The 21,618-nt window shown below is 36.8% G+C and overlaps 1 protein-coding gene across 1 annotated transcript in view; it reads right to left on the reverse strand.

Annotated features, from left to right (window-relative positions):
* Positions 1–300: 300 nt before the first annotated feature.
* SLC26A7 (solute carrier family 26 member 7) overlaps positions 301–21,618 on the reverse strand; it is a gene marked incomplete at its 5' end in the record, with an annotated part of 66,520 nt that continues 45,202 nt past the window's right edge. The window contains 8 exons of the mRNA XM_082046305.1: positions 301–2,511; positions 4,631–4,734; positions 4,824–4,878; positions 6,606–6,706; positions 9,385–9,433; positions 11,176–11,313; positions 14,603–14,669; positions 15,871–15,977. Coding sequence (XP_081902431.1) covers positions 2,476–2,511; positions 4,631–4,734; positions 4,824–4,878; positions 6,606–6,706; positions 9,385–9,433; positions 11,176–11,313; positions 14,603–14,669; positions 15,871–15,977 — 657 coding nt within the window. The 3' untranslated portion in view covers positions 301–2,475. The remainder of the gene's footprint in view (positions 2,512–4,630; positions 4,735–4,823; positions 4,879–6,605; positions 6,707–9,384; positions 9,434–11,175; positions 11,314–14,602; positions 14,670–15,870; positions 15,978–21,618) is intronic.

The raw sequence follows: 21,618 nt of genomic DNA on the forward strand, positions 1-21,618 counted from the left end.
AGGAAGAAATTTAGGTGAATTTTATAAGGTAAAATACATTACAGGAGTATTACAAGTATCCCAAAGCCCAGTGTCAGAAGGTTAGGAAATTTAGAGTTATGATTAAACCTTTAAGGGAAGAAATGTATTTCATCCCTGATTCTGCCCCAAGAGACAATCAAGCAGCAATCACGGCATTAAGGCGTTTTGAATTTGAAGTCTTACACTGATGAAGCACTTTTAAAAATGACACTGAAGGTCTTTGAGCTAACAAGAGATAAATGTCCATGTCAAACCAGCCATGTAGCTGTGGAAAAATTATTCCCATTGAAAGCAGTGGAAATTGGAAACCATTTTGATTAGCACTACAAATGGTTAATTTGGTGCAGAGATGCAGATGATTTCACAAGGGCTAACACTATAAACAACTTTAAAACCATCTGAGTTGTTCCATTTACAAGATCATTCAGAACAAAACCAAACGTCTCCCGTTAGATGCTATCTTTGCTAAAGACCCTATTTTTGACAATTTTATTAATGAACTTACCTGTAAATTTTCAGAAAAAGAATTTATCAATCAAAGAATAAATACTGAACTTAGTAGAAAAGATAAGATTTATTCATTTATTAAGTTTACAGTTAAGTAGAGATCTCCATTCAGCTGTGACATAAAATTGATACGTCTACATTTAAAGTACAATGTAAATAGTTTCTAAACTATTCATAAATTACTAAAACTGTTTGAGGAAATTATTAGTCAAATGTTATAGCCTGTTATTGAGTCCGAGGGTGTAATGAGTCATTTGCATTCAATTACAGCATCTGAAATGAATGCGCTTGGGACAATGTATAGAACTTATTTCTCCTGTGTATAACAAGCTTCTCACAGTTACTAATCAACCCTTTACATAGTATTTATGAAAGCAGTCTCAGAAAAACATGTACAGAACACTTTTTGTCATTTGTGGGACCAAATGGGGAATAATTTCAGGAGTCACCTATAACTGAAAGGGTAAAAAACCCCATGGCTCTCTCCTATCGTCTTCTAGTAGTGCAGAATCACCAAGACCAGAAGAAAAACCTATTGATGCATTAACATAAGTGTGCAGAGACATGAAAGCCACTTCCTGAGGCACCTCATCTACTGCAGGCAGCTGCTTTGGGCACAGAGAGCAAGAAGAGTCCAGACAAACATATGTATGTAACCAATGCTGGAAAGAGGATGCCTGGCATTAGATTTTGTCTATAAACTAGGGCTGCACAAAGCACCCTTGTTTTAATACTTCTCTCTGTAGTACTACAATGGCCACTATGGCTATGCCATATTAATTAACCTTTTAGCTTCCATAGCTTTTTTTAAATTAGTGAGTTACTTCCTTGTCTTCATCTTTTTTTGATTGCTTTTTACTCACCTCACATTTTCCCTCTAGAGTTCATGTATGGCAACAAAGACAAGAGGAAAAAAGGCATACATGTTGCCACATAACATGATACTGATACGACAGCATAATCTGATATGATCGAAGTGAATCCATAATTACAAGCCAAATAATCAACCCATTAATTCCTCCATCCCATTTGTGTGCTTGCACACAGTACTACACGTCAGAATCAGGGCTGAATTGTGGCACGCACCTTAAGTGTCTCCCCACTGTCATCTCTCAGCTGCCACAAGCTGAAAATTCCAGAAAAAAAAAAATCACAGCTCAACCTGGAAATGCTGACTACTCTAAGCTGGAAACCAGAACATGTTTTGGAAAATTACTACCAGTTTTTCCTCTTTGATATGAGATAAAGAATACCTGTGGCTTTGAAAATGTAACAAACCATAATAATAATTCATGGCAATTACTACAGGAGAGAAAATGCAGTGCACTTAGTCAGCATACATCTGTCTTGTCTGAATATACACTGCCCACACTGACCTTGGCAGACCTTAAAAAGCATACAAAACCATCTACGAGAAATGGAAGAATACGTTTGCTGTGATATGACGGTCTTATTGCAAATGGTTGTTTTGAGCAGAAGAAAGGAAATAAAGCCATTAGAAACAGAATATGCACTGCTGCATGGCTTCCTGCTTATACAGTATCAATTAAAACAAACTGGTTTTAAGAATTCATAATGTCTTATTATTCCATGCACAAAACTACAGATGTGTATTACAACAAACGTTACAATAGAAGATATCTAAAAGAATATAACTTACTGTTAAACACAGTACCTCATGTCTGCTTTCTAATAATTTGTGTCTAAATGTGTATAAAAATATTATATAAAACCAGTACAGAACAATTGTATGAACATTCTCCGAGTAATGGCAGCTGAAAATTTTTTTTAATGAATGGCAGATTTGTCATTACTAAATGTAGTAAATATATATGGTATACAAAAGATCATATGTGAGATCCCCTGGAGAACACTAAGGAGAAACCATGGGGGAGCTCTCTTTCTGCATATGGGCAGACCAGACCAGCCATATTCAATGGGTTGACATCACACTTCACTCTGATCACTGAACTTGCTGTAATTCTGAATTGTGAGAAGCAGAAAAAAAATGTATTATAATGATTTCCTAGAATATAATGTAAAATTAGCAGATAAAGCAATGCTAACTTGAAAATACCCTCATTATAAAGACTAATAAATCAAAAAGTCATTTATGGTGAGAATTAACTTCATAAAGCAACAGGTGAGTCTCTCATCAACTTATTAACGTAAAAATAGAATTACAACGCATTATCCTTGCAGGGTTTAGGTAAGAGCACCTTTGCCTTTCCAAACAGCAGTAGAGGGGAAAAGAAACCATGATGCCCTCTTGCCTTTACCTTTCTGTCAGTGAATGACTATCACTTGCTAAGGGGGAAGCGGAAATGTAAGTTGGAACAAATCACTTTCCATTTCACAAAGTCTCCAGCTCCTTCCTCCTATTCTTTTCCATCCCATCCCATCCCATCCCATCCCATCCCATCCCATCCCATCCCATCCCATAATTTTTCCTTCATGTAAACACTTAATATTCCTCCTGATCTAGCATTTTAAAAAGGCACAGTGAGAGAACATGGACTGTGTTGTTTACAGTGTGGTGCTGCTATTGCTGTCACACTGCCTTTTTACTCCTGTTCATCTTCTCTTACCTTCAGATGTTAAACGCAATGAACACATAAAAAACACCAAATCGCATACTTGGAGTACTCTGAAGTGGCACCAGCAGCATATATACACTGTTCATAATTACATTTAAAATTTAGGGCTGTGTGTAAGCCTTTCAGACTAATCTGTTAAGCCACTATTCAGAGTTTTGATTTGTCTAGCAGCTCTGGTGGAAACATGGGATCAGTTCCTAGGAAAGCGGGTTTCTGAGTTCTAACTCATCCTGGTGACTTTGGACATTTGTCCTGGTCTTTCCATGCCCCACTTCTATAAAATGGGAATGCTAGTACATGACTATCTTAAAAGAAAGTTAGGAAGATTAATTAATTTCTATAAAGAATGCAGATATTTTATATCAGAACAATAATTCAAATTAACCTAATCAGATCCAGACAAAATATATACAGTAGTCATCCCCATTATTTTTGCCCTGCAGTTACCATTTCAGTAAAATATTTTTTGCAACAAGATCAAAATATAGTAAAGCTCTGAAGAGAACATATTTTTCTGGTCAATCCACTAGATCAACAGTGCCAACCCACCTTATCTGGATAAATCAATGGAAAGTGATTTTGTCCATAGGCAACTCTGATTTAATTAGTAAAATACAAAGTGAAGAAAAAAAAATCAAATCACAGACCACAATGAGTTTAATGTCTCTTGGAGAAGGCTCTGAGCCAAGCTCAAGCCATCTTTGGAATCATAACTAAAACCATGGGAAAGCACGCTACTTGTAATGGAAGCTCAGCTATGCTAGGATTACACTGGAAAAGGCTCACAGGGTTTATGAGGAAAGCTCAGGTTTACAGACTCTTAACAAGGAATGTAAGAATCATTATTGAGCAAGTAAATACATGTTCAAGCAGATGCATATTGAAGCCTCAAACCTCAATTTCTGAGCCAACCCTTTTCTTCACTCTCCCTCTAGCTCTCTCTTCTAACTCATGCAATTCCTCTCCCCTCTGCCCACCCAGTGAGCCAACACGGACATCACAGTGCAGGGGAGAGGCAAGTTTATTAGTGCGAAACAAGCCTGCTGAGGATCCAGAAGCATTTCGGTCAGAACAGAGCAGTGCTGTGTGAAGTAGCTTCAAGCAATCCAGGCTGAGGATTGGGGGTGTGTATGTTCAGTAAAGCAGGACAGGGTGTGAGTTAATTTGCCTCACCAAGAAGATACGTTAGGTGTTTCTAGATGACGTTATGCTTTCCCATGGAGAATGCACCCAGATTAATGCACCACAGCACAGCAACTCTGGATCTGGCATAGAGGACCGAGAAGTTTTGCTACAGGAGGGACAGTGACGGGAAGACAATGCTAGCAGGAAACACTTGTTGACTGCAGTCCAGAGGCTGAGGACTAGTTGCAGAGAATAGGCAGATAAAAGATTTCTGTACAAAAGTTTCACTGAACAAATAAGATTTCCTCAGACTTTAACAAATTGCTGTGAGCATCCAAGAAACCCTTCCAGACTTCACCCACCCCTTCTGTAAGTCTCACCCTGTGAATTTGAATGGCATCAATTGCTGAAGAAATAGATTCAAAGAAGACAGGATTTTCAGACTCAAGATTTCCACCGTACTGCATTGCTTTTATCAAGGAATCTGTAATGAAACAAACACATGAGAACTGATAAGGTAGTTTGGGTATATACACCATCATGTTAAAAATTTTGCTGGAAGCTGATACTTGCCTTTGCAGTGTGCTAGCAACACATCGATGTGCCTGTTTTTACAGTCCATGTAAATCTATATGTGTGAAAACATGAAATTAAAAAAAAAATAAAATAAAATACCAACAGAGAATAAAATACATGAAAAGAACGTAATCAAACCAGGCATGGTGCAGGGATGCTGCTATTGAGGCTATGCTGCCAGCAGCCACCAGGGCGAGCCCTTCTATAACGCAAACACCTCAAAACCACACTAATTTCCTTCCCTCAAAGTACTCTGCGGCTTTGCTGAGAATTAAACGCGAATTTGATTAAGTTTTTTATTGTATTTTGTAGTTTTGCTTTTTTTGCAGTTCTCCTTTTTTAGCAAGTTTCCCTGTCTCCTCTCCACATTCAGATTCACACAGACTAATTATTGAATTAGCTAGAAAGTAAAATAATAATAATAATAATAATAAAGTGAAAATGGCTCTAGAACCAGAGTAGGGCCTTTTCTGGCAGATGAGGATCCAAAGCAGTCCTTGCTTCAAAAAATGTTTAAATAACTCGTGTAAAGTGGAACAATTCTAAAAGAAGAGATTCATTATAACCACATCAGAACATCCCATTTTTAAAAATAAACCAGAAGCCTGACTCAACTAAAAACCCCTCTAACTCAAACAGCTGTGATGGTATTTTGGGAGGGAGTGTAATGAAGCAGACACATTGAGTGTGCTTCTCCTTGGGGTAACCCAGGTATGGACTGGTCATTCAGCCCGAGGCTGCACTCCCAACCTGTGCATTTCACAGCCCATGATGGACTTACCTCTCCCAAATTTGTCTAACACTTCTTTCATATAATTTGCAGTCCTGAGGTCTTTAAAAACTTTAGAACATCAGTGTCACTTTTTTTTTTTTTAATTAATGCTTTATCTACTCATTTTATTAAATACTCTACATTTTGAGGTGAGACGCAATAAAGAATAACTCCTACTCCCTTAATTTAATTTTTCTGGTTTTATTTTTTTCTATATCCCCATCTGTAGATACGTTTAATTTAACATTTTTAAGGCAACACTTCACTGCTTAATCCTTGTAGTAAATGGAGAAAACGATTTGGACAAGAAAAGGCCTGGGCTGAGACCCAAGTTCAAATTTGGTCTTCTGACTTACTCAGAAAACTTATAGGAACCAAACCTTGGATACTCATTTAAATCTGTACCCACTACACAGCTATTAAATGCCAGACCAAATCAAACATAAGAAATAGCTTTTGAATATAACTTTTCATCCACCATACAGAACTGCTTATTTTGTGGTTACCGGTTTTGGTCTCCTGGGAGCTTCCTGGAGCTCCTGCAATGCCTGAGGAACCCAGCCTGCCAGGCATGTAACCCACAGGAGAAAAAAGGGAGATCATTAAGACCTCTGGCCTAGTGGAAAGCAGGACATGCAGATAAAATCGCAGAACTAAAAGCTGAAATTTTAAAGGAGCAAATCCACACATAGCTCCACTGCAACTGACACAACTGCTATGACAGGGTCCAATATGACCTAAAACAACTTTAAAAAAAACAGTTCAGAAACTCATCGCCATTACGTACAGATACTTGTATTTTCACTGAATGTCATTCATCTTTAAAAATATTTTTTATATAATTTTATATATAAAAAAAACACAGTTTAATATAAAATCTGGGTTCATCTTTCCCACAAGTGACATGTTTATGTATTTATAAAGAGGAGATTATGAGTAGCAGGTCCCAATAAATTGTATGTGTAATTATATTTCTATGTACAGGATTTGTGTGATGTCACAAATACCTGAAGCAGCACCGAAACTCCAGTGTAGTCAAACAAATTCAGTCCACTGCAGTCTAATATCAAAACAAGTCGCTCACTGTGACATGACTGCAATGACTCATCTGCACATTTGGAAAATGAAAAACTTTAATTAAAAATGAGATGGTCAAGAAAGTAATAAAAGAATTATGATACTTCAACAAAATAAGTCCGAACTATCACAATAAATATTTTACTATTGGGTACTGGGACATCAGTTAAGCAAATGGCATATTATAGAAGCACAAATGAAGGACCTTCAGAGAAATGGGGTGAAGTGATGACAGGCAGAACATATTATTAGTAAGATGTTTTAGACAGGAATCATCTCAAGAATTAAAGAAATGTTTCTTCAGATTTGAACTTCTAAATAAGTCAGGATAATTCTCGACTTGTGTGGATGATTTTGCATGTGTTACAAAGAGAATATATCTCTTTCAAATTCTCATAAGACGCTCCCTTTTGTAGTACCTAAATATCTGTTGACTTAATTAATATCATCCCATAAGGAACAAAAGCATGTAAAGTGCTGTGTTTCATTTTCCTAAGGGTTTACTATGTTGTTTTTTGTTCGGTTAATTTTTCATATACTATCTTGTATTGATGCTGGGGGAAAAAAAAAAAGATATTTTGGTAAGATTTACACAGGTCTTAAACTCATTCTTCAACCTCAGGTTATCTTGTGCTTAAACTAAGCACACTCTGTACTAAACGCATCCTGAACTAGCACATAGATAATGATTCCCGGCTTTGACCAAGGGAAAACTAGAAAATAATGCACATCTTTCTTACATTGCTCTGTGAACAAATGTCAGTTACCATAATGCACAGAACTCAAAAACAAAAGATGAAGGAAAAGAATTCTGAATGTAAAGATGGGTTAAGCTAAGTGGTTTTGACAGAGCAGAAGAAAAGATTTTAAACTCTTGAGAGGACTTAGAATTTCTCCATGGTGTAGATTTGTATTGGAGCTAATTAATTTCTGACAGTAGTCTGAGAGCCAGAGCCTTTTGGACTCTCACCTCCAGAGATTTACTGTCTTTGTACTGTCCAATGTACATTAACAGATACATTTCAAACAAAAATACAAAATTTCAAAGGAAACCTCCTGCCTGACATTGCAGTGGTGGAAACCCAGGAAGGATTTATGAGATCTGATAGGCTGCTCACTGAAATCTTTTCTATGCACCTCCTCTGTCTCTGAAACAAAAGAACTTAGTCTTTCTCCCTATTACTGACTCCTGTTATCTTCCCCCCAGCTGCAGCAGATGCTGCCTGGCTTCTGAATGGGGGGTAGGTGCAGACCTGTGCCCTCTCTGAATCAGTGTCAACACTAAAAGCAGTTGTTTAATTTGATGCTGATACAGACCAATGGCAAATTGGGATTCCCGAGAGAGAGAAGATAAAGATTTTGACAAAGATGTACATCACCATGCATTCCAGGACAACTGCCTTAAGGGTTGAGGATTATGTCTTCCTGTTCTCCTCCTTCCTAAAAATTTAAACCCCACATTTTGTTTTCCTTTTTATAGGGGTTTTTATTTTTTTTTCTCTCTGTTTTTTATTTCAAAGCTCCCATGAAAAGTCATCATAGACTGGTTGGTAAAAGGAACAACAGAGCACTGAAGTTCTCAAGGCAGGATTTAAGCAATCAGAAAATAAGACTTGTGCTCTCCGTCACTTCAGTAACGTGAGAAACCAGCTCATCCAGAAGAAGACTAAAATATATACTGCCAAGACATTCCATCATATGAAGTACTTTGCACTCTTGGAGTATTTTACAATATAACCCTGTATAATCTTCAGTAGCCATTATAATCGTGTTGCTGTCTTAGAGCAGAACACTCCATCTCTCCCAAGTAAACTGAACACTGTAGTATCATAAAATGTCACGAGTCTAGTTAATAAATGTAGACATTCAGACAACAGCCCCCAAACTGGATTCTTTGCTGTGGCCTTAATGCTTCTAAGTGTTTTAAATAAACACAATATTTTAATTCCATCCACAATGAAGTCATCTGTATAAAGTATCTTCTGCAAAAGATTGCTGTAGCTCTCCCATGGGAATGCATGTGCTCTGTTTTGATTTAAGTGTTATAAAATGTGGGAAGAGTGGAATTATACAGCTTAGTCCTTAACTGAAAGCAAACCCTTAGGTTTTTTTCTTTATTCCATCCTCTATTGATATACAGAACAATAGTGGCCAGTGTTGATGGTGATTCAGTTGAGGTTTTCTGAGATTTTCTCCTATGTGGCTTTAAAGATCACAAAGATTTAACATGGCTCTAATTTTATCCTTTTTTTTACTTTTGCATACTAATATTTAATTCCAACTGTGAATGCAAAAAAAAAAAAACACAAGACCAGAGCACAGCAAAACAGCCTCTTAGGCATTTGCCTGAAAACCCATCCAGGATACAACGTGGGAAGGGGTTGCCCCCACTGCATCCTTGTCTCCATAAGAACACAGCAATGCCTGTGAAATAAGCAGGGACTCCTGCAGAATCAGTATTTTCATCAGATCCCCGCTTTTGAAATCTTAAACAGTCAGCCAAGAACAGAAGAGAAATAGGACCCGTTAGGCAAAGGTTAACAGATTTTAACATTGTTTAGCACTCATGCTTAATTGAATGTTTGATCTGACTACAAATATTAGTCTCCAGGCACTTTGAGTTCACCTAGAAATAAATAGAAAATTTAGGAGCCATTTTGCACATATATCCATCTTGGTTTTAATATCATTTATAGATAATAAACTCACCATGACAGCTTCCATTGGAAAATGAACAGAGCAATGTGTTCTGCTCACACTGAAATAAAAGCAATAAACCATTAACATACCAAAGAAAACTAGTCCAATGCATAGTAACCAGAGAAAATCAATGCAATACATAAGAATTCTGCTTCCCAGTATTGAAGTTAACTCCTTCTCTCCAAAATCATGTATGCAACAGCCTATTGGATAAATAATACTTACTATGCCTCCCTGTATTCCTCTAAAGTTATACCAAACTGATATTCTGCTTTTCTTCTTAGATGACTCAACCAACATGTTTGGATCCACTAGGAAGCATATTATGATCATGATGCTTTTGGGGAAGCAGGGGTTGGTTAAGATGTGGTCAAAATATGGGGAAGATGTTCTTGAAAGATCAATTCTAGCCAGTGATTTTATAAGATCAGCTTTCTACTTGCTGCAATCCCACTTGCTATGCTAATATTTTCATGAGAACTTTTTTTATATGTAAATGTATTAAATAATTACTTTTATCTGGAGTAAAATTTTTACAATTATTTCAATATGAATGCTAATATCTCAGTAGAAATATGACTTAAACCCCAAAATACAGCACAGAAACAAAATCCAAAGTGCAATTTTTTTCACCTGTATTATGTGCTACAGAAATATGTTTATTCCATTAAAAAAATTATGCACAATATTTCAGGCAGCTGTTCTGCCAAGTACCTTACAGAAGAGACACAGGATAAAATCTCCCTCCTAAGTAACTTATGAATTAATTTATTAAATTAACTTATTAACTTGTTGCACTTATTAAATTAACTCATCAATTAATTCCATGCAAATCCTAAGTAATATGTTTCTGGTTTGGGGGTTGTTATCATACTAATATCAGTCAGCCTGGCAGAACCAAGGGAAAAAGCAGCATAATTTCTGACTTGAATTTCTAAACAATGAGGAGAAGCCAGCCATCAAAATAAGTATGGGTAGCGCAACTCTTTGGCATAAGACAGAAGAGGTGGTAGATACACATTGCTGGACACTGTCTTAACAACCCATCTAAGAAATGACTGTGATTTGCTCAGCCCATTTTTCCAAACTAGATTAAATTTCTTACAGTAAGCACTGCATGGTATTAGAATATCTTAATTGCAATGACAGAAAAATAAATGGGGTTTTATTCCCTTTTAGGGTCTTTTATAGGAATTTGCAGTAGTTATGTACAGATAAACTTGAAAAATACAATACTTACTAAGATCTTCTGCAAAACTGAGTTATACGTAATTTGTATACTGTTTACTTTTCCAAGACAATCAGTGCAGAAAAGCAAAAAGAAACACTACCTTTGAGAAAAACTTTAGCAAGTTTGCACCTTCTTCCTAATTTTCCTGGAATTATTTATAGTTAGAAACAGAAATAAAGTGTCTATCCCTCCTAGACTCACCTCCAGCAAAAAAATTGCACTTTGTTCAAATAGATTTGTGGCTACTTGTTGTCTGTATATAATCACAACCTTATATTGGCTGAGGTTATGTAAGTTCTGCCAGAAATTTCGAAGAGCTTTTCATCAATGCCTTGATTCCTCTTACAGGATCATATGTAGAAATAGTAGATATTCTTTTCGAACAATAATAAGGAAATAATCCTTACTGAATCTGGTTAAGATAAGGATTGACTTTATTCTATTCTAAATTAGCCATTTATAATATTACCTTTTTATAACTATTTCAGTATTCCCTAAGAAATGCAAGGAAAGCAGTCGTGATCTTCAACACTGTCATCGTGTTTACTGAATTGTATAGCACATCCTACCTTGTTTGCATCTTCATATGCCTGGCTGTTCGTGCTGTCCTTTTGGATTATCTTTATCAGGTCAGCATGAAATTTCCTGGCATTCAGAAAGACTAATGGGTTGTTGACTGAAACTATCTTTACCTGGTTTAAAGATTCCTGTGGAATGAAATAAAAATAATGCTGAAAATATTATCTTGGGTTTGGAGACTAAAAACCAATCTATTTTCTTTTAAAATACTGAAAATTCTACTAAATCAACCTAAAAGCAGCTTTGGATTGTGACATGACTTAACAGGTAACTGTCTTGGTCAGTCTTCATGCACAACTCATAAAAAACTGCCCATTTTGGAAGAATGAGAACAGAATGAGAGACACCATTCTGCTGATTTTGATGCACAAATACTGCCGCTGACAACACCGCAGCAGGTCAGCAGCATATTGTGAAGGCAGATCAACAGATCTGATTCCATGAAGTTCTCCAAAAAGGACTCTAGTCCACAAGAGTGCTATACGCAATAAAATATATTATCATTAAGTGCAAAAAGGGGTCTGGATACAGGAAATTTCCATTTACTACTGAAACCAAATACTTGATTTATGTGAATATCAGCTCTCAGAAATGAATTACTTATGGCAACGGGTAACAGGAAGCAAAACCCAAGAACTCACAATAAAGGTTCAAAAAGCCTCCATTCTTACTGACAAAACTCAGAGGTGCAACAAGGTCACACTCGAACACAAGAGGAGGTGACACACAGACCATTTTTTAAGTAGTTCAAAAAAAGTGTAGGATTGAATTGAAGATACACAATTTTACCAACAGACTTCTGGTAAAACAGGAACGGAAATCTTCACCACAAACCACACAAACTACCTCCTTATTGCAGACTGCTATTCAGACTTCTGGGAACCAGACAATCTCTCAGACACCACCACAGCAACCATTGCATTGGCTAGGGAAGCATTTCAAACACACAAAATTGAAGCAATGAACCCCAGATTATGTATAGGGACTTTGTGCGATTTACCTAACGAATGTGATTGTGGTACATATCACATCACCAACATGCCTCGGTCAATCAAGTGGCAAAGCCTAACTGGCAGTTAAAAAGGCTAAGATCTTATGAAACAAAGCTCTAAAACAAGGGCAAGACAGAGTGCAATATATGCTTGAATGGATGAATACTCCAACAGCAAACAAATTCCCATAAAAAAAGGTGCTATACAGAGCTTGGTGGGAGATAAGTGGGGAATGTGGTGCCATACCAGAACTGGCAAAGTAGAAGATGAAAACTAAGAAAAAGGAAGACTGATGTGCAAAAATCAAAGCCTGTGAGATCAAGAAGCTAATTAGCTTCCAAAAATATGAGGTAGAAAACTCAAAAGGCTCAAACCCTAAGGCGGAATCAAGCAGATGGCAGACTTAGGTATAGTCTTTTGTCCAGGATGGGCAAGGACAACTGTGCCAAATTTGGCTTAGTTATTCCTGGCTCTGGTTTGTTCTAGCTGCTTTCTTAATGAGAACTGTTCTGAGAAAAATGGACTTCCTGTTATCATGACCTTGCTAAGAAAGAAGGAAAATTATCTCAGGTGGCCTATTCCTGCTGTCAGATACCATCAATTGCCCTGTGCTCTCTGCATAGTCATGTCTATGACTGGATAAGAGTTCAGTTCAGTGAATGCCTGTGATGCAAAATGTTTCACATAAGGTTCTAAATACCCTGTTGATTTTTTCCACATTAGAATGTTTTTTCTCTTGTTGATGAAATAACCCCTATAAATCCACAGACCTTAATGGCAGGGTAGATGATTAAGCTTGCATATTTTTATGTTTAAAAGTCCTGTTGTTTATGTCTAAGCTGTTATTTACCAGGGGAACCTGGATCAACCTAACATTCATATATTAAAAATTACCCTAAATGCCTGCTGTAACCTAGTGACTCTAAATTCAATTAAGGGCATTTTCTAAATCTTAAAAATATTTTCCTTCTTTGTTTTGTGTAATAAGCTCTTGAGCAATTTGCTTTCTTAACAAAATGTTGTTTTCCACACTGTCTGCAGACACTAGTTTGTTATTACTTGGTTGCTGGCATTAACCTTAATGATTAAGGAAAAAAGCAGGGGAGCAGTTAACTTAAAAAAAAATAAAATAAAGACTCATAGGGATTTGTACAAAATGTCTTATGAACTGATATGAAAAGATAGTAGGCAAATCAAATTCTGGTTATCCATCCCTGACAAAGTTTACACCAACATTTTTATTAAGAATGAAAACTGATATAATAATTGACAGCTGGGCCAGCCTCAACAACAGTGTTTTTAATTTACGCTTCAGAGTCCTCCCTATTCTCATGTACCTTTCACATTCCAGCATTGTTCAGCATGCCAAAACAGTAAACCCCCCTGAGCCAAATTCAAATTTTGAGCCCAAGATAGCTCTAATGGAAAACATTTGCCTGAAAAAAAACAATGCTTTAGAGGAGAGCTTCTTAATGCTGAGGTAATACCTGCTGAGCATGGTGCTCACTGGTGCCTAAGACCTTTCACAAGCATTAGGAAAGAAGATGTGGTAGTAACTGCCACAGTGGAAGAAGGCAGGATGTCCTAGTGATGGGACTCTGTGCTGAAAGGACACATGGTTCTACTTCTTTCTTGACTGCTGACCTACCAGTTCATCAGAGAAAGGAGTTCACCTCTCTGGGCCATTACTCCTCTCTTCTTACCACAGGCCTGACCACAAAGAACTTTGATTATAATTGCAGTGAAAATAACCAAAAGAATTCTAAATCTCCGGCTGGTAGCTCTAAGTTTGTAAGAAGCCAAAATTTAAAAACACAGTCTTTCAGAGATTCTTCCATCCATTTTTCATGCGAGAGTACCCGTGTTTGAGTACAGGGTAGTGAGATGTGTGAAGTAGTCTGTGACAACTTCATGCTGCTGTCCCTCCTTCCCCAGTGACACTCGGTGTCCTCTGGGACAGTCCAGTCATAAGGGGCTGGGGACAGAAACGGGGAGAGAAAAGAGATTGCGGAGGATGAGAGTTATCAAAGGACTTTCGGGAAATGAGGAGATCTGATAAAAATACAGAGACAGCTCTTGTCTGCTCAGATGGCCCCTGCCCTTGCTGCCAAGATGTTTCCTTAGACTTAAGAATTAGGAAAATTTTACAAAGAGCAAACTTAAAAGTAACAAATAAGCTAAGATAGATTAATCTAACAAGACTTGCCTAACCTTGCAGACCAGAAGCAGAACCAGGAACATATTCCAATTTCTGATGCCTAGACTATTTTTTTAATTTACTATGTCATACTGGTTTTAGATTTCAAGCGGTCATTTTATAAAAATGTTCTTTTGACTCACTGATTACAATCTGGTAACCAACTAGAGAAAATAAACAAATCTGAATTAGTGGAACACACACACTCACGAAAGAAAATTTACTTACACAATTATCTCCTGTTTTGTATTTATATTCGTCTTCTTTAACATTTTTCAAATTCAGTGTCTTTGTTCTGTAATCAATACACAGGGAAAGTCTGTAAGGCATGGCATCAGTAGTCTTGAACAAAAACAGAAAGAGGCACACCCCAAAACTGCAGCATAGAAGTTTAAATCCATACACATCTTTATGCAAATAATGATAAAGATCCAGTTAAAAGAGTAAAAAGCATGTATTAAAATTATAGTATATCACTTTGAAAAATTGATATAATTATTTTTTATTTGAATAAGTATAATGGACATTTCAGGTAAATAAATTATTAATTTTAAGTTTCATTACTGTTTTATAGCTGGCCAGAGAGCTATTCTCAAGTGAAGGTAGTTAATATAGATTCTACAACTTCAAAAGTACAGAGATTTAATTAGTATTTTTTACCTGCAAAATTATAGTGTAAGGAAAGGAAAAAAAAAAAAAAAACTGAATAGCTATGGGCCATGGAAACTAAGAGTGGTGGGTGGTTTATTTATCAAATTTGATGTATCTCTGTATGGTGAAGCAGAATGTTGCACTCCAGCTATCAAAGTGGGAAACTTAACTGGAAAAGCCAGAATCCCTGTGTTCTCTACATGGTCATTGGGAGGAGAAAGTTTCCTTGAGAAGGCAGCTCAGTGCACAACCTTCTGCTTCAACACTTCACTTGCAGAAATGCCTTTACCTGCAGAAGAAGACTATGAAACTAACTGTCATCTGAGCTCTGTGCCTAAAGCTAGGCAATGGAAATATTCCCAGAATCCAGCATTTAATAGATGCATCAGTTGCAGGGAGTGTTTGCAGGTACTGGTGTTAGCTAAATGAGGCTTGCAGAAGTCAGCTGTTCTCTCCTGTTTGCATAAATTGAGCTGTAGCTGCTGCTGGTTTTAGTACACTCTGATACATAACATGTATCATGTGCAATATTCTGTCAAAGAAGTTTTTATTGATTTTTCTGTTGATCTTGCGCTACCTTCACCTAATGAGCCATAGAGATATGTAATACTAACAGAAATTATAAAATACTGCCGTAGTGTGAAATGGTTTAGAGATCCTTAGCCTACTGTAAATGCACAGGTGTGACTTTTGCATTGTCTTATCTTGTAAATTTCTGCAACTAGAAAACTGAAGTTTCATTGTGAAATTTAGTATACTGTATGTCAGCACTGACAGTGGAGAAATGTGCCAGAAAGAACACATAAAGATGTGCTACTAGAAAATTTCAATAGCTTATTTCTCACCTGGGAAAGCGGAAAATCACAATTACTATAGTGCAGACAACGCCATACAACAGTCCCACGTTAGCAGCAAAGCATATTGTAAACACATAGGTACTAATCCATATAATCTTTATGGAGGGAAACAGAAAGAGATTGTTAATTTTAATTTTTGTAACATTTTGCCTTCTATGACTCAAAGATTTTTAATATTAAGATACTTTCTCAGAAGTGAACATTTGTTACTTTGAATGGGATATATCACTCTGTTAGTGATTAAAATAATGTCTACCCATGGGAGAACTCTTATGACATAGCACTACTCATCTCAATGCTCACGGACGTTCCTTTCAGACCTACTTAAAATAGCACATGTAGTTATGCTAACAGCATAATTCAGAATTAACTCAGTTGTTTCGCAAAACCTGTATCTTATTTTTCACATTGTAAGTTTTTGTCACCTCCTTCACTGCGCCCATTTAAAATCCTCCTTTCCTTTTACACAACAAGGAACCCTAGAGGTCACATACAGGGAGCTCTCGTCCCCCTAATATGTGAGAATTATAATTTGTGAAGAGGTTAATTAGAAGTGGTATTTATCAGAGTACGACTGACTAAACCAACTCTATAACAAAAAAATTGTTGGGGAATTAATTTCTTCATATGGGAATGGTGAGATTTCAGATTACTTCCCCATCTGTCAATATCTGATTAACAAAACTTTGGATGCAATTTAAATACAAATTAAAAAGGAAAAAAAATAAAAGCATATCGGGGGAAAAAAAAAAAGTCACTTTGAAAATGAACTTAAAATATTAAAAACCCCAAAGATTTTTACATTTCAATTTTTTTCCTTCATTATTTTCTGAACAGGAATGATCCTTCATATTTCCATACTGCAATGATTTATATCACAGAGATATTCAGATTTCACAATTAAAAGGGCACAAGTACAAATTACTTGATTTCTCACAGTAACCTAATATCAGCACATATTTCTTTACTTGAGGGAGCCTTAAGCAAAGACTGCCACCTAATCTTTGTATAAAAATGTTAAAGAAAAATGGAAAGTATTTTCAGTCCTCTGAATGTACGGATCTTCACATGTGCCTATTTCAACAATTACAGAGGTTCTTGTTAATGTTTGCAGAGGAAAAGATCACATTACAATGTCACAATCAGTGTTAAAATTATACTTTCTGATGCTTTCACTTAGCTCAGGAAAGCCAGAGACAACAGAATACTTTCAGACTAACCACAGGAGTTTTCCTTGAGTAGATTTCAGAGCTGTTATTTTATGAATTATAAAATGTAAGTCATGCCATAATAATTTATACTTCACAGAGGACGGAGTGTTCCGTGACTCTAAAGAGAAACCTTTTCCTCCCTCATCTTCAAAGTTCTAAACTACCACAGAAGGTTTTGCAGTCTCTTCAGTGGCACAGCTGCTAGATAAAGAGCTAGTTCATTCTCTGAAACCATGCTCAGTCTCCAGGTATATTTTAAAATTGGATCTTATACAAATTGTTGTGTATATATTTGCAAAGAATACCTTTATGAGCAACAAATATTGAGTTCTGATTAATCAGAGAAAAAGTAATTGTAACAGTTACAAATCCAACATAAATTTATCAAGAAGGTTGCTGGATGCGAATGGGCTAACAGAAGTAATACACACATGAAATTCAGGGCGGATCAAGAATTGGCCCATCCTCATAAGGCTGAACCCTTGACAACACCTGAGATCAAGTAATCCACCTCAGCTGCAGATCAGAGGCATCTAATTAAATCACTGCTGCAAGACTTGTAAAATTATTTTCTCTCAGAAGAAAACAGAAAGCGTGAAAACCCAACACGAAATCTACATAGGTAGAATGAAAGCAAAATATGTTCAAGTGCTGCTGAGCACTGAGAAAGCTAGTTGAGTGCCTCTTTAGCAGCCTAGTATCTTACATCTGAACTGTAACCAGAGACTGCTATTTTTGAGAGAATGAGCCAAAACAATCATATTCTCATTTGTCGATCACCCTTTCAGTGCTTTTTATTGGCCTGGAGTCAGTTATTTTTACGTAGGGTAGTATCAAACTTGTAGAAAGAAGTTATGTTGATCTGATAGACTTTTTTTAATTAATGGGTTGTCACAAGGTTCAGCAAAGAAGTCATAAAAATATCAAAATTTTCTTTGGCCACTTATGCAACACGGTTATAGTATATTCCAGGACAGATAGAACATAATCATTCTTCAAATCTTAGCAATAATGTATTGTAGGCACGTTTTTCTTAAAAGTCAAAACAAAATCCAACTTCAAAATATGCTGGTACTGTATTAATTTAAAAAAAAAATATCCTAAAGAGTGAGAAAGTAATCAGGAGATATGGATTTATGTTGAATTCTGCATGTATCAGAAGGTATCGGAAGCACTGAGAGGTACTGTGACTGCATATGCAGAAGCTGCCTCTCAAACTCTGTGGACAGTGTTTCCATGTAGACCTTTTAATTTCATGAGGTCTACTCATCTGCCACTGAGGGGAGTGTGAAATGGGAACTTGGTGGGAATAAAAAGCATATAAGTAAGAGAAGTGAGAGCATAGTCTCTGAGGCAATGGCTAAACAATCAAATACTAAGATACTGTGACACTAAATGTTTCTGTACCACTTTGGAACCAGATTACAAATAATCCTTTCTGTTGCAAACTGAGATGATCAGCTATTGCCTGTGTGGGTAGAGTTCATTTCACTCAGTATTTACCACCTACTGCACAGATGTCTACAGCTGGAGGAGCTGTCTAGATTCCCACCATAATCAATGGAGATCTGGTTATCAGAGTGGGGGGAGTTTAGGAGATGTTTCACCTGACTTCTGCTTGATTACACTGCTGCGTACTTCAGGAAGAGATGAATCATGCCCTAACTGGACTTGACTGATCAGCTCTGTACTGTCTATAATGCAAGGCTGTGATGACTTGCTCAGATGAAGAGCCCTTGCTGCAGTCACCAGCACATAGCCAGAGGGAGAATGCTATAAAAATCCTGTTTGTTCAGGGGATGCCTTGGCAGAGAAGATGCTGGAGTCCAGGAGGAAGCTCTGGCTCCAGGGAGGCTGCACAGCATGCCCATGCACCCCCATCCTTCTGCAGACACTACTGATGCATGCCTGTGTCCTCAGGGCACCCTGCATCAAACTTTACAATTCAAATACTGTAGTGAAAACCACTATGGCCATAAATCAGGAACTGTTTAACAGTAAAGTGCTATGGTAGTTCTTTAATATAATTTTTCACAAGCATTCCACACACAATGCTTGAGAAGGTATTTGTTTGCACAGACTTCTCTGGAGACAGATGGACTGATATAAATATTATTCTTTAAAAAGAGTTTATATGGCAATCACACTTTCAACAGATTAAGCATTTGCAAATTCCTTCCCACCCCACTGGGACTAACTACAGCAAAACTAATATAAATCAGGGTAGCACATTCACTAATGTGGGAAGGATAGAAAATCTCCCTAGGATGTCATAAGCTGGAACCATTTGTGTAAAATTAGATAATAATTAGAAGAGACAGCTTGCTACTTTTTGGAAAATGTTTTATATAGCAAAACCTTCAGTGCTCTTTCATGAATCAGGGCACCTATTTGATGAATATCTGAACAAATCTAAAAGTTCATCTCCCTCCTGATGATAGTGTGTTTAGAAGTTCTAAAAATAGATTAAATTGCATCAGTGAGCTCCAAAATTCCATGGAAGGCCCTCCCTGGACCCCCTACTCCAGCTTATTTTGACAAAATGGATTGACAGGGTGAAGGTTCAATGACTTAGAAACTCACACTGGCAAGATCTTGGAGGACACTTGTCTAAAGTGAGACCCTCCTGGTTGGATCTACTTGCTGAATTGGTAACATTATTTATATCCTTATATTACTTACAATTCATACATCCATAACTACCTCTCCCATCATGGCACCATGCAGGGAATGTGTATTTTTTACTATAAATTGTTGCCATTCTTTCTATTTTACAAGTGAGGCGTGAAACTTAGCTCTGCTTCAGCTGTAGTCATTTCCTGTTTAAGTCATTTATACAATTTTTAACATTCTTTTCTCTTTAAATACCATAGTGTTTTTCTGTTGAACACATTAAATCCCCATTGTATAATTCATGCATGAAAATAATTCTTACTCTATTGTCATTTTTCACTTAGAGGGTCACATTCTCAAATATTTTTTTCCCCATCACTTTCAAGTCCAACTGTTAACAGCAAATACAATATTTTTCTTCAGCAGTCCATTACCAAGCAGTAGCCTTTGCCTAGTTTAAATGGCTGCAGCTCATCTGGGATGCTCAGCCTTAAAAACAAGAGTAACAAGAACTTCACAGGCCTTTTTGTTGACACTAAGAAAATGCACTGTCAAGCAGGAGAATAAAAAGGGAAGTTAGTCAAGAAGTAGGCTGGCATAACACTGAGGACCTGAAAAGTGATATACACTCACAGAAGAATTCCAGATCATCTTCCTCGTAGTTCCCCAAAACAGGCAAACATTCAAGACAAGTCATTGTCAAGTTAATGTACAAAACACAGATAACACAGGAATCAACACCCTAGAAACAGCCAAAAGATGAGGACAGCAAAGAGAGGATAAATACTTTTATTCATACAGTTACGTATTTAACATATCTAGTGGAAAAGAGCAATTATTAATCTGAAATTATTGAAATCATGCAAGAAGGTACAGGGACTGTCAGAAGACCTTAACTGAAGCAAGAGACCTTTGAATTTCATACAAGTATTGTGAATGGCAGGAAAGGGCTCTTTGGAGTAAGGGCAGTGAGGTTCTTGCTGGAAAGAAATTTGAGAGGTGGGATGTAAAAACAAGACATTCCTGAGGGCTGATAAAGAACAAGTTGAAAGAAAATTTAAACAAATATACATAATAATATTCAGCTAATAATATTGAGTATTAGCTACTTAGGTCTGTCAGTGTAGCTGTTCCTTTGGACTCAGCGGTTCCTAAACATTAAATCTTCAAGAAAAAGCAATCCATGGCTGAAAGGAGAGATTTCATGGACTCACAGAATACCTTCAGTTGGAAGGGACCCATGAGGAGTTAAACTCCTGAGCTGTACCTTTCAAGCCGTACCTTTTACATTTAACAGAATTATGTTTTATAAAGAACTAATCAACAGATAAATATTACTCTTCTTATTTGTATTCAATGAGAATCTTAAAGAAATGCAAAGGAACAAGGTAACAAAAGCCATAATATCCTGTTTCTACGCACAAAAAGTTTTGCCAGATCTGTGAGCATAACAAACCTGACTTCTATGTTACATGACACAAGCCCTTCAAAGAACCAGTTCCAGAAAGGACAGCAGCTAATTATTACCAAATGTTTTTTTTTTTTAAGAGTTTCTATCTTCAAAACACTTTGGATAACCTGGGTAATGGGACTGATTCATTTCTAATGTGTCGTCAGTTGCTGGGGTGAATCTTTTCAGGTCAAAATCAACACTATTGTGTTTATTCAAACCACTGGGCTTGGTGAGGCTCCTCAGACCAGGCAGCAATGTAAGATGAACGTTTATAGCCTTACTTCAGATTGTGGCATTTAAAGCAAGATGATTTACCCTGTCAGGCTAAGGACTGATGGTACAACTATTTGAAAATAAATCATTGTTCAAGTACGTCCAGTTAAACAGATAAGCCCAGCAAACTCTCTCTCTCTACAACCTTTCTTCTTCTCTACAACCATCCTTAGAAATAATGACAGA

This window comes from Streptopelia decaocto (assembly GCF_964273445.1).
Source record: "Streptopelia decaocto genome assembly, chromosome: 2".
Lineage (NCBI taxonomy): Eukaryota > Metazoa > Chordata > Aves > Columbiformes > Columbidae > Streptopelia > Streptopelia decaocto.